Here is a 14,163-nt window from a genome sequence, read left to right on the forward strand (position 1 = left end):
ACCATAGCCAGAGCAACTTGGGATCTGAGCTGCATTGTGACCTACACTATAGCTTATGGCAATGCTGGATCCCTGACCCACTGAGAGAGGACAGGGATTGAACCCACATCCTCATGGATACTAGTCAGATTCATTTCTGCTGCACCACAGTGGGAAGTTCCCCAGATTTAACTTTTAATTAAATGATTCACTTCATCTCTTTTTGTTTCAAAAAAAGTTGGGAGGAGTTCACTCCACCCACCAGCTTAGACAAAAACCATATCTCAACGTGAATGTCCCTTATGTATATGTGCTGCTGAAGTGAGAATGTGAAATGTCCCTTATGGTCCCTTATGAAACCCAGAAAGCAAGAAACAGGGTGGGATGATAAAGTGTCATATTTCCTTCTTGATTTCTCTGCCATTATCTACAAAAAAATCATTTTAGTCCAGGTTCTTGGTTGGCAAGCTTGCCAATTCAAAAGGAGTTTATTGTAAGAGTACATAGGGGTGGTGAGAAAAGATATGAAATACCTAGTGAGAATCCAAGGTCAGGAACCCATGAGAGGAACTGGAGACCTTTTTCCAGAAAACAGTTTTAGGGACCTCAGGAGTCTCAAAGTCTACAGGTTGAGCACAGGTTGCTGCATTCTCCTCTAACCTTCCATTCAGTTCCTTTATCTTTCCTCTCTTGCAGCATTTGCTCATACATGGTCACTGCCCCCTCACTCCCTGGTTCCCCACAGCTCACAATGGCCTCTCTGGCTCCCCTTTTCATAGCCTTGGAGCTTTCCCTCCAATGCTCCCTACTTGATTCTTTTCTTTTTCTTTGTAGGGTCACACCTGTGGCATATGGAAGTTCCCAGGCTAGGAGTTGAGTTGGGGCTGTAGCTGCAGCCTACACCACAGCCATGGCAACACCAGACCCAAGCCTTATCTGGGACCTACACTATAGCTTGTGGCAATGCTGGATCCTTAACCCACTGAGTGAGGTCAGGGACCAAACCTGCATCTTCAAGGATACTATGTCAGGGTTTTGTTTTGTTTTTTCTCTCTTTTTAGAGCTGCACCCATGGCATACGGAGGTTCCCAAGCTAAGGGTCAAATTGGAGCTGTAGCCACCGGCTTACGCCACAGCCACAGCAACGCCAGATATGAGCCACGTCTGTGACCTACACCATAGCTCATGGCAACACCGGATCCTGGACCCACTGAGCGAGGCCAGGGATAGAACCCAGCACCTCATGGTTCCTGGTTGGATTCGTTTCCACTGCACCACAACAGGGACTCCTATGTCAGGTTCTTAATGTACTTAACACTATGTCAGGTTCTTCACTGGGACCTCCTAACTGCTTGATTCCTGACGTGGTTTCCATGTTCCTTTCCCAAGAGGGAGGCAGATTTGTACAAAATAACATTCGTGAAACTAGCTCATGTCCCAAAGGCCAGGTCAGAACTGATGATCTGACTGGAGTAGACTGGGGGAAAATAAGGACCCCAAATCTCCACCCTTTCTCAATAGAGACTTTGTGGCTCTTCCCATTAAGACGTGGAGTCTATTCTCCCAACTTTAATCTGGGCTGGATTTGTGACCTGCTTTGGCCTTAAGAATAGGGTAGAAGTGATGTTTGGCCAGTTTCTAGCTTAAAGCTTAGAAGTCTCAGACACTTTAATCTCTATCAGCATCCTGCCACTATGAGAACAAGCCCTGGCTTACCTGCTTGAGAAGGAGATACCGCATTGTTACAGCCAAGGCCATCCTAGACCTGCCTATGACCAGTTCCTCCAAACGTATGGGAGAGCCCAGCCATGATGAGCAAAGTCATCTACCCAGCCCTCAGCTAATGCCATACACTCAAGGGAGCCCAGCTGAGACCAGAGAATCTCCCAAATGAATTATAACTCATAAGCACTAATAAATGTGATTGTTTTCAAACATTGAACTTTTGAACTGATCTGTTATATGGCAATAGCTAACTGATACGATGACGCAAGTAAATCTCTGAACTTCTTCTAAGCCTCAGTTTTCTCATCTGAGAAATGGAGCGAAAGAACTTTCCCACCTGCCTCAGGGAAGATTTTCAAGATATAGTAAAATACAAACTTTAGCAAATACCTATTGAGTTGTTGCTCTATGCCAAGAACCAAGCTAAACCCTAGGGATTCCCAGCAAAGAGTGACCTTGTTGTGGGACAAGTTAACACCTTCTCCTTGCAGCCACAGGCCATCAAACCAATAAGGCAGAGTGGATACTCCAGCTTGGAAGGCAGTGGAAAAGAGAGATGAGATGAGAAGAGCAATGGACCCAATGAGATAGCAATGGGCCAGCCATCTTATCAACTGATTGGTCCCACAGATTTATATATAAACCATCTCCCTCTCTCACTTCCCACAATATACAGGTCTTCCTCCTTCTTTTTTCTTTCCTTATTTTTTAAAATTAGGGCTGTACCTGTAGCATATGGAAGTTCCCAGGCTAGGGATTGAATCGGAGCTGCAGCTGCCAGCATACACCACAGCAATACCATCTCCAAGCCACATCTGTGACCTACACCGCAATTTGCAGCAACTCTGGATCCTTAACCCACTGAGTGAGGCCAGAGATTGAACCCTCATCCTCCTGGATACCAGCTGGGTTCTTAACCCACTGAGCCACAATGGGAACTCTGGAGGCCCCTTATTTTTAACTGCTAAGTGGAAAGAGAATTAATTTAGCCCATCAATAAATGCTCAGGGAACATGACAGTGGACATGATACACTCTAGGTTATGACAGATCTCACATCCCAGTGAGGGAGGAAGAGATAAATGTCCAACCTAAATGTCCATTGACAGATGAATGGATTAAGAAGATGTAGTATATATACACAGTGGAATACTACTCAGCCATAAAAAAGAACAAAATAATGACATTTGCAGCAACATGGATGGAACTAGAGACTTTCATATTAAGTGAAGTAATACACTGACCCTGCCTTCTCCCTTGTCTCTCACATCTGATCTACCAACCAGTTCCGTGCCTCCAAATAAATCCAAATCCATCCACTTCTTTGGAATTCACTGCAATCTGCCCCATCTGAGCTATTGTTGCCTCCTACCCCATCCTTCCTACTGGCCTCCTCAAATGGTATGTCCTTTTAAAAATCAGACCCCCATCCTTCTCTTTTTCAGAACCCTCCAATGGGTTCTCACTTCACCTAGGCTAAAACCCAAACTTTTTACCCTAGCCTGTGAGGCCCCAGGCCTTGTGGGATACAGCCCTTGTCTATCTCTTTCTCTCTCCCTCTTCCTCTGCTCCAGCCATGCTGGCCTTCTTTCTGTTTCTCCAACATTCCTGAATTGTTCCAACTGAGGCACCCATCCACCTTGTCCTCTGGAAGACACCCCCTACCTCTTTATGTGAATGGTTCTTTCTCACCATTCAGGGTTCAGTCCAGGGCTCCCTTACAGGGCAGTCTCCTCTGACCACTCTAGATGAAGCAGCTGCTTTCTTCCCATCACCCAGCTATATACGGGCAGACCTGGAAGATACTCTGGGTTTGTTTCCAGACCACTGCAATAAAGTGAATAAAGCAGATTGTACAAGTTTTGTTTTTTGTTTTGTTTTGTTTTGTTTTTTTTGTCTTTTTGCTATTTCTTGGGCCGCTCCTGCGGCATATGGAGGTTCCCAGGCTAGGGGTCCAATCGGAGCTGTAGCCACCAGCCTACGCCAGAGCCACAGCAACGCAGGATCCGAGCCACGTCTGCAACCTACACCACAGCTCACAGCAACGCCGGATCCTTAACCCACTGAGCAAGGGCAGGGACCGAACCCGCAACCTCATGGTTCCTAGTCGGATTCGTTAACCACTGCGCCACGACTGGAACTCCAGATCGTACAAGTTTTTTAGGTTTCTCAGTGCATATAAAAGCTGTGTTTAAAGAGTTCCTGGTGTGGCCCAGTGGGTTAAGGATCCGATGTCATCTCTGTGAGGATGTGGGTTCAATCCCTGGCCTCCCTCGGTGGGGTAAGGATCTGGCATTGATAAAAGCTTCAACTCGGATCTGGTATTGCTGTGGCTGTTGCATAGGCCTGTAGCTGCAGCTCCAATTTGACCCCTAGCCCAGAAACTTCCATATGCTGCAGGTGAGGCCATAAAAAGAAAAAAAGTTCTGTTTACACCGTACCACAGTCTCTTAAGTGTGCAATAGTATTATATACATAAAAAAGCAAGTTCCTTAATTAAAAAAATGCTTTATTACTAAAGAAGGTTAGCCATCATCTGAGCCTTCAGTGAGTCCTAATCTCTTTGCAATAGTCATATCAAAGATCTTGATCACAGGTCACCATAAACAATATCATAAGAATGGGAAAGTATGAAATAGAGCAAGGAGTACCAAAACATGACACAGAGACATGAAGTGAGTAAATGCTATTGGACAAACAGTGCCCATAGACTTGTAGGGCTGTCATGAACCTTCACTTTGTAAACCATGCAGGATCTGTGAAACACAGTTAACTCATTATGCCTGTACATCATCATGTTTTAAATTCTTTTTAAAAAATTTTCTTATTGCTTTTTAGGGATGCACCTGAGGTATATGGAAGTTCACAGGCTAGGGGTCGAATTGGAGCTGCAGCTGCCAGCCTACAACACAGCCACAACAACTCGGGATCCAAGCCACATCTGTGACCTATTCCACAGTGCACGGCAACATTGGATCCTTAACCGACTGCATGAGGCCAGAGATTGAACCCATGTCCTCATGGATACTAGTCAGAGTTGTTTCCACTGAGCTGCAGTGGGCACTCCTGTTTTACATTCTTCATAGGATGTAGCCAACATCCGCCACCCCAATCCTATTTACTTACTTGCTAACGTGCTTGTCTTTGCCCCATTTTAACCCACATCCTTGTCTCTTATCCATTGAGGGCAGGAATTTTGTCTATTTTGTTCTCTGCCCTGTCTCCAAAACACACAACAATGCCTGGTATATACCTGGTGATACCTGGTGCTCAATAAATATTTGTTGAAGAAAATAACCAAGCACAGAAAACCAAGAAGGAACCAAGAAGTGCCTAACCACTCAACCAAAAATAACCCCACAAAAGTTCCTGCCTCCTTTGCCAAAACTCTACCTTTGCCATTTCTAATTGCGTTGCTTTGGCTGCAGCTGGAAAGCAAAGTCTCAGATCTCAGAAACACCCGCCTAATCTGTACCCTGCTGGGGTCTGCTGGGGGAGGGGGGCTAACTTGTGGAATGAAAAATGCTGGCAGCTTTGGAAGATGTACCATAGGCTTCGAGGGTCAACCAAGAACTGGGCTCATGCAGATGTCCTGGCTGTCACCTTCTGCCAGGAGGAATTCAGCAAGTGAGCACACAGCGCGGTTTAGTGCCATCGAACATCTGGTGCAACAGGCGAGCCGGAGAGCAGTTAGATTTTATTCTTTTTAGCATCATGTTAAATTGGCCATGAAACCAGGGATGGTGCAATTGAATTATAAGAGGACTGAAATATTAAATAAAAATCTAGGAGACAGTCAAGGTGTTTGGCTCAAGGTGGGCTGGATTTGAATGGAAGGTAAAGCGGATTTTAAAAAACAGTAAGTGGAAATGACAGTATCTTCTTTGCTAATAATTTGCTTCATTTAATACTGGGAAATGGAGCCAAGGGGTCTGCATCTCTTAGGTGATTTCCCCTGGAAAACACTGTGCTTCCTTCTGAAGGGGAATTACTGCTTCCTTAAAGGTCAGTGGGATCCAGGAGTGTGGCCAGATGGAAAGTTTTACTGTCGTTCCTTGTGTTCTTGCTTGTGGCTTTTCTGTCTGGCCCTTTCCACATTGTCCTTCACGTCCAGCACTTGGACAGGTGAAGCCTGTCTGATGAGGATGTTAAATTCTAGCCATGGGGAATGTGTCTGGCAAAAAGGACAGACTCAGCTTGCCAACTCAAGGATGGCAGAAAAGCCACTGTCTCGATCACTTTTTCATCATCGCTTCTGCTCTACTGGGTCTGCGGAAAGCTCCACCTTGGTCATCTGGGGGCATGTCCCCAGAGGGTGCTGGTGAACATATAACAACCATCTCTCTGGAGGGACAAGTACACCCTGGTTTAAGGCTTTTGCTGATTTCTGTGCATAAATATTCCCACTGGGGCTGGTTCTGACCTACCAACATGATGTCAGGGAACGTAGAGCTGGGGAGAGACTGGCAATACCCCCTATTATATAGTGTGTCCATCACACAGATACTAATACCAGAAATAAGCTCAAGAACACAGCTAGCAGTAAAATGCATGAATTCATTAGGAAATGATGTTATAAGTATTTATTACCTTTGTTTTTACTATAATGTATTTAACTGTACATTTCTATAATTTGTCTTCCTTCCTTTCTTCCCTCACTCCCTCTCTTTCTTCCTTCCTTTTTCTTGCATCCATGGCATGTGGAAGTTTCTGGGCCAGAGACTGAACCCAAGCCACGGCTGCGATATGCTGGATAATTTAACCCACCTGAGCCACTGCAGTTGGATTCTTAACCCACAGCACCACAGAGGGAACTCTGATAATTTCATTTTTAACAATATCTGTATTTAATAATTGGCTTGCAAATTTCCTGGAAAATTTTGGCAAATGAGTTCTGGTTACAAGCTGGCTCACCTCAGCTTGTTGCCCTCTTTGGACTGGGTTGAGTCTTGGTATCTGGAACGAACACAGATCAAGGTACTGCTAGTTATTACTGTTGGTAGTTATCAGCTCTTAGTCTACAGTATAGATTACTGCAGAAAGTCTCATTTCCCAGGCTCAGGAGGCTCTGGTATGTATTTGCACACTAAGTTAGAATCATCTACCTCAAGGCCGTAACATCCAGCTGGTAAGAACTGACATGGTCATTAATGGCTGTATATGGCTAGTGTCTGTTCTGATGGGTGCCTTTGACCTACAGATCGTTCTGTATTTTGAACTCACCTTTGATGCAACTTCTCTGCTGCTCCATCCCTCTGACATCCTTCCCGCATGACCGTGGAGCAGAGTACCAATTCCCATCTGGAGATACACCCGCAGCTGTGACGGCCTCTTTCTCTGCTGCCTGCCTGGATGCTGCCCCCCTCAGATGACTCTTGGCTTCCTGACTCTACTTCTCACCAGTCCCTGGGGCTCCCAAGTTCCCAAAGCATCTGCCTCAAAAGCCCTTTAACCTGGGTTCAAACACTATAGAGGCCAGTATGTCCACAACTAACAGAGGGGTCCCTGTGGGTCTCATTCTTGATTCCAAGGGCCAAGTTCACATGCATCTCTGTGCTTGGCTCTGCTTGAGACTCTGAGACTGATCCCCATCACTCCTGGAGCTGGGGGCATTCTTTTTAGGATTACTCCAACACTGACTATGGTATTAGTCTGATAGGGCTGTCACAACAGGCTAGGTGGTCTAAATGACAGACATTTTTTTTCTCATAGTTCTGGAGGCCAGAAGCCCATGATCAAAGTGTCAGCAGGGGTGGCCTCTTTCGTTGGCTTGTAGATGACATCTTCTAGCTGTGTCCTTAGCTGGCTTTTTCTGCATGTGTTCACTTTCCCGGCATTCTTACCTCTTCTTATGAAGGCACCAATCCTACTGGATTAAGGCTCCTCCTTTTTTTTTTTTTTCTTTTCCTTTTAATGGCCGCAGCCATGGCATACCGAGGGGGCAGAATCAGAGCTGCAGCTGCTGGCCTACCTCACAGCCACGGCAACACCGGATCTGAGCTGCATCTGTGAACTACACCACAGCTTGTGGCAACACGGGATCCTTAACCCAACTGAATGACGCCAGGGATCAAACCCGTATCCTCATGGACACTATGTTGGGTTCTTAACACTCTGAGCCCTGAGGAACCCCAGGGCTCCACCTTTCTCATTTAACCTGAATTACCTCTTTTATGGCCCTCCTTCCAAACACAGTCATGTTGGGGGTTAGGGCTTCAACGTATGAATTTGGGGAGAAATACAATTCCATGTATAACACCTGCTGAACACTTGAAATGTGGTTGGTCTGAATTGATATGTGCTCTAAGTGTAAAATACACTCTGGATTTTTCATCGTTCATCATTTTCCATCACATATTCAAAACATAATAGAAAGTATCTCATTAATACCTTTTTATATTGATGACACATCAAATGATAATACTTTGGATGTAGCTGGCTAAATGAACTGTATTATTAGAATTACTTTTATCTTTTTTTTTTAGCTTTTTTTTTAGTGTGGCTACTGAAAAATTGAAAATGAGTTGAACAGTTCACCCTATGTTTCTGCTGGACAGTGGGTGTTCAGAGACCCTCTCAGAGCCCACATGGCCACCCCTCTGGCGCCCCCTCTGGCTGGTAGGGAAATATTGTTCCCTGGGCCCTGTCCTGAAGCCTCTCTTAGTCTTTTTCATCCATTCCTTCTCCCCAGCTTCAGAAGCCCACACTTCTGCCTTCCCTGAGGCTGAGTCATCCTGTTTCATCAGAGCTGTGCTGCAGATGGGGTGGAGGTGGAGGTGGGCAGGGAAGAAGGAGCTTCTGACAAAAGGAGGTAAAGGAAGGCAATGACCTGACTGTTTTCTCACCAGGGTCTGCCTCAGAGTGGGTGAAGAGTAAGATAAACAGACCCTCCCCAGGGCCCCCCCACCATCACCCCGTTGAGCACATCTCAGGTGTGTGTCTTATGCTAAAAGAATCTCCATCTCTTACTCTGCCTTGAGGTACTTTGCCAAATGCCTCATTTATGACCCCGCTTCGGAATATTCCAGGTCCCGGGAAGTAGTTGAGGAGTGAGAAGAAGGAAACCCCACCTCGTCCCACAGACAAGAGTAAGATATGGTCCCAGACCTCAGTTTGCTCACACTCCTGTGGAGGAATGAAGCTGCGGGATGGGGAAAGACATGATTGGCATCATATTTGAGGCCACACGAGGGGTGCTTTCATGCATTATTTCATGCAGTCTTTCTAACAACCTCATGTTATTTTCATTTTACAGTTAAAGGAGCCACGACGTGGGGAGGTTAAGTAACTCCTTCAGTGTGACCAGCTGGCAGGTACCAGAGCCAGTATTGGAAACCTATTTGAGTCTTGGCTACCACACTATGGACCTGGAGGAAACAGGGAAGAGTTTTCTGCAGCATCTGGGAACTCTTCTTGAGTTGGATTCAGGCCCAGAAAGGAAAGCAGAGGGAATGTGAAGCCTGGGACTAGCCTGAGCAAGAATGGCAGGTAAGCCTGGTGGAGGCACTCCCTGCCAAGACCAACCGAGAAATGGATCCTGTGCCCTAGTCCTGACACGGTTACGTGCCTGCAAATCTTCTGCTTGATGCTTGGGCTGAGGGGCAAGGGGACCTGGCAAAGACTTACAGGCATCGCCCCACAGCCTGCTTAGCACCATCAGGATGTCGAGGGGTCATTGGCGCTGGGCTCACTCACCGGCTTCGTGCAAGGTCTTTCTTGAGGTTTATTATTTCCTTGTCCATGTACCTGATGCTCTTCATTGGCTTTTCTGGGACCTGAGGGGAATCAAGAAGCGAAAGAAGAATAATGTCAGTGTAAGAGTTATAAGCAGAGCCAGGCTGTAAGAGGCTTGTGTGTTCATCTGAGAGGTCTGATCAGGGTGGAAGGGTCTCCGGACAGCACAGTGCTCTTTTCTCCACCCAAGAGAGGCCTTGTGGCATGCTGCAAAGAGCAAGGGCTGTGGAGATGGGGCGAACCTGAGCTCTGATCTTGGTTCTGTCTGGTGACTGCCTGTGCAAACTTGGACAAATTATTTAACCTTTCTGGGCCATACTTTCTTCAGCAGAATGGGGAAATAATTTCAACCCTGTTATGATGATTAAATTAACTACCAAGTTCTTTTTTTGTTTTGTTTTGTGTTTTGCTTTTTAGGGCCGAACCTGTGGCATATGGAAGTCCCCAGGCTAGGGGTCAAATTGGAACTGCAGCTGCCAGCCCACACCACAGCCACAGCAACGCCAGATCTGAGCTGCATTTGTGACCTACACTGCAGCTTGGGGCAATGCCTGATCCTTAACCCAATGAGTGAGGCCAGGGATTGAACCTGAATCCTCATGGATACTAGTCGGGTTCATAATCTGCTGAGCCACAACACAGGGAACTCCCAAATTACCAAATTCTTGACTCATGTGAAAAACAGAAGCTTCTATTATGAAGTATATTCTGCATATTCAGAATAAAGCAAAAAATTAGAGGTTGATAATCATTGTAGGTGGCCAAGGCAGCTGATCTGGAAAGCTGAATTTAATACATAATGATGCAAATGTACCTCCCCTTCTACCATTCCTCCTAGCATAATTTTATGAGTAAATTATCCAGGTAATTGTTCATGGATTTTTTCTTTCCCTTTTCTCTATTCATTTGCCTTTCTTAGCCATGGGGGAAAGCTCACAAGACTTAAATTAATTTCAGAGGTGAGTACCAGGTCAATATAAAGAAAAGAGTTAAATGAGCTATACTGTAATATAAAAGTCACTTTTCTCAGCTACCAATTTGGTAAACAATAACAAGACTGGTACCTGGATAATCCTGTCTTGAAATTAATTCCTGCAATATTAGGATTTTTTTTTAATTAAAGGAAATGCCAAGAAATTACAGGAAATGGATGCTTTCAGATGGGGCTGGTGGGAGCATACACTGTAATGACTTTTCTGAAGAGCAATTCCGCAGTGCCTACTAAATGCATAAAAGTGGGTGTGTCCTTGGGTCTGACTGTCCTTCTCCTGTCAAGCATTCTATGGGAATAGCCCTGTGTGGACACAGAGATGCATCAACAAAACTGCTGAGATGCTGCTTGTGACAGCAGTCAGAAGTCATCTACACATCTTCACAACAGAAGACAGGTTAAATAATCAGGGTGCATCTAATGATGGAATATTATGCAGCAACTCAATACAACAACAATATAATGACAGAAGTATGGAGATGCTGGAGTTCTCTGAGTAACAAAACATGCTACAAAGTAAAAGGTATCACATGATTCTGTCTTTGGTTTTTGAAAAATGATCTCTTTGGACATAAACATCTCAAAAGATATGAATGGCGGTACCTCACCCCTACCCAAATGCAGTGATTTTCTCTGGGAGTGGGATTATGGAAAATTTTATTTATTTTTCCTAGCTTACGTGAATCTTCTATTGCTCTGTGGTGAGTTGGGTTTTTTTTTTCCCCCATCTTTTTAGGACCACACCTGCAGCATGGAAGTTCCTAGTCTAGGGGTCGAATTGGAGCTGAAGCCTATGCTACAGCCACAGCCATGCAGGATCCAAGCTGCATTGTTAACCTATGCTGCAGCTTTTCAGCAATGCCAGATCCTTAACCCACTGAGCAGGGCCAGGGATCGAACCTGCATCCTCTTTGATACTAGTTGTGTTCTTAACCCACTGAGTCACAACGGGAACTCTTCTGCAGTAACTACTAATCAGTTATGTAACAGATGGAGAAGAGATGGAAAAAAATGGCTGAGGGAGATCTGACCATGGCTGATGGGTTGTACTCTGTTGAGAGGGTTTTCCAAAAACAGAGTGAGGATGGGTCGGCTACTTGCTAAGAGAAGTCATCATAATACATACATGAGAGGAGGCATAGTGTTTTTTCAGCAGCCATCATCACCCTCTTTCTCTGAAAATGAAATTGGGCTGTGGTATCTGCTACTCTGGGCCTTATAAGTGGAATGTGGAAGGCAGGGAAGGTAGCTTTATAGAAACTGGCTGGCATGTGTGGGGGGTGGGGGTGTTAAGATGGAGGGTGGGGTCTGCAGTGGAGGGACTGGATTGCTACTGCTCTGCCTGATTCTCAAGCATATTCTCCCTGCTCACGTAGGACATGTCCTGTGCCTCAGAAAACAGGTGCAGGGTCTATGGCAATTCCCCAAGGTACCCCTTCTTGTCCACCAAATAAGGTGTAGACGATCCAAAAAAGTACCTGGGAGGAGTTCCCATCATGGCTCAGTGGTTAACAAATCTGACTAGGAACCATGAGGTTGCGGGTTCGATCCCTGGCCTTGCTCAGTGGGTTAAGGATCCGGCATTGCTGAGAGCTGTGGTGAAGGTTGCAGACGCAGCTCGGACCCCATGTTGCTGTGGCTCTGGTGTAGGCTGGTGACTGCAGCTTCGATTAGACCCCTAGCCTGGGAACTTCCACATGCCGCGGGAGCGGCCCAAGAAATGGCAAAAAAGACCAAAAAAAAAAAAAAAGTACCTGGGAGAGCCTTGAATGAGGTCAGCTAGACATAAAGCAATAAAATCATGCACAAAATGTCTCTAGCTGTTCTTCTTCTTCTTCTTCTTTTTTTTTTTTTTTTTGCCATTTCTTGGGCCGCTCCCATGGCATATGGAGGTTCCCAGGCTAGGGGTCGAATCAGAGCTGTAGCCACCAGCCTACACCAGAGCCACAGCAACTCAGGATCCGAGCCGCGTCTGCAACCTACACCACAGCTCATGGCAACGCCAGATCCTTAACCCACTGAGCAAGGGCAGGGATCGAACCCTCAACTTCATGGTTCCTAGTCGGATTCGTTAACCACTGTGCCACGACGGGAACTCCCTTCTCTAGCTATTCTTATGAATGAGTTATAGGTAATATACCAAGCTTACCCCAATATACCATGGTGTATAACTCCTTGGCTGAACACTAATGGCAAATCCATGTTTTCGTCTTGAGGGATGGAGATGTGGGTGAAGAGACAGACCTCCAGGAGGTATGTAAGGATCTCCAGGAATACTTTAAAAACATCTGCACAATGGACATTGCCTTTTCTCACACGCCCAGTATCCCTTCACTCTCCCTCTTGATGTTGGTTCCCCAGTTAGACCTTCTGCCCCTCTCCCATGGAGCACTTGTACCTCAGAAAACATTCATGGTACCAGTAATACAGGTGGTCCTGAATGACTAAAGCCAAAAAGCAAAGCCCACTGCCCATCACAGTGACTGGCTGAGGGATGGTCATGTGATCCAGTTCGGGCTAATGAGATGCAGGCACACATTTGCCAGGGGCTTCTTAAAAGAATGATTTCTAGATGTAAAGAGCCATGAGCATAGAACTCTCTCCTCATTGACTATGAACAGAGAAGCAAAGAACTGTGGGGGTTGCTGGCAGCCATTTTGTGCCCACGAGGGAGCCGGCCTCCAGCTGAAAAAGATGTGGGGGGAAGGCAGACAGGGGAGTCAAAGAAAAACTTGTCCCATGGTACCTTGTTGAACTGATTAAGCTGCATGAGAATCTGGACTATTCACAAACATTTTGTCTATTATTTAAACCAGTTTGAATTGGCCCTTTTCCCTACAACCGTAAGATTTCTCTGTGAAATGTGTCCCTCCCTTGGGTATGTCAAGGCAGCAATAAATCAAGAATTATTTTAACTAGTTCTCTTCCCTCTCTTAAGGATTAAGATTAATCCTGTTCTGGTGCATCTTGCAATGAAAGCAATGAGATTGGCCATGTTGAGATCAAACATTTGAAATCAAGGTTGCCTCTTTCTAATCCCTGTTTTTTTTTCCTTTTACAGGTGTACCTGTGGCATATAGCCATGGCAACACTGGACCTGAGCCGCATCTGTGACCTATGCTGCAGTGTGCTAAAACAGCAGACCCTTAATACACTGAGCAAGGCCAGGGATTGAACCAGTATTCTCACAAAGACAACGTGAGGTTCTTAACCTGCTGAGCCATAACAGGAACTCACCTCTTTTCTTTTTTTTTTAAGCCCCAAATTAATTCCTTCCATGGGAACCAAAGCAACTTGCTTAAAAATAAATATGTGATTAAAACATATTCATGAACAAAGACAAAATAAATACCCTCAAATTTCCTTGCCAGATAACTTGAAAATACATGACTGCATCTCTGCCTGATGCCACAGTTGTGTACCCACCACACTCCTAAAAGTCTCAAGTTTCACCCTATTCATGAATCAACTATGATGCTGTCCAAATTTCAAGCCTTTCCCCCAAAATCTCACATAATGATGCTTGCCTATGCACCAAGGATTCACACTATTGTAAAGAGTGTGTCTAGACTGGGATCGGTGCTGAGCAACTGACAGGAGCAAAGCCAAATTGTGTCCGTGATTTGACATAAAAGTTGAGTGGGACAAGATCCACTCCCTCGGCACTGAAATTATGTCTGCATTTCAGTAGATTCCCAGGAAACTATTTTCATCCTGATCATTGTGTAATTACAA

The 14,163-nt window shown here is 45.4% G+C and overlaps 1 protein-coding gene across 2 annotated transcripts in view; it reads right to left on the bottom strand.

Moving 5' to 3' along the window:
* Positions 1 to 14,163, bottom strand: part of CCDC60 (coiled-coil domain containing 60) — a 187,448-nt gene that overhangs the window by 91,436 nt on the left and 81,849 nt on the right. For both annotated transcript variants that reach the window (XM_047760883.1, XM_047760882.1), the window contains exon 2: positions 9,399 to 9,478. In XM_047760883.1, the coding sequence (XP_047616839.1) occupies positions 9,399 to 9,478 (80 nt within the window). The remainder of the gene's footprint in view (positions 1 to 9,398; positions 9,479 to 14,163) is intronic.

The sequence above is a fragment of the Phacochoerus africanus genome, chromosome 15 (genome assembly GCF_016906955.1).
Source record: "Phacochoerus africanus isolate WHEZ1 chromosome 15, ROS_Pafr_v1, whole genome shotgun sequence".
Lineage (NCBI taxonomy): Eukaryota > Metazoa > Chordata > Mammalia > Artiodactyla > Suidae > Phacochoerus > Phacochoerus africanus.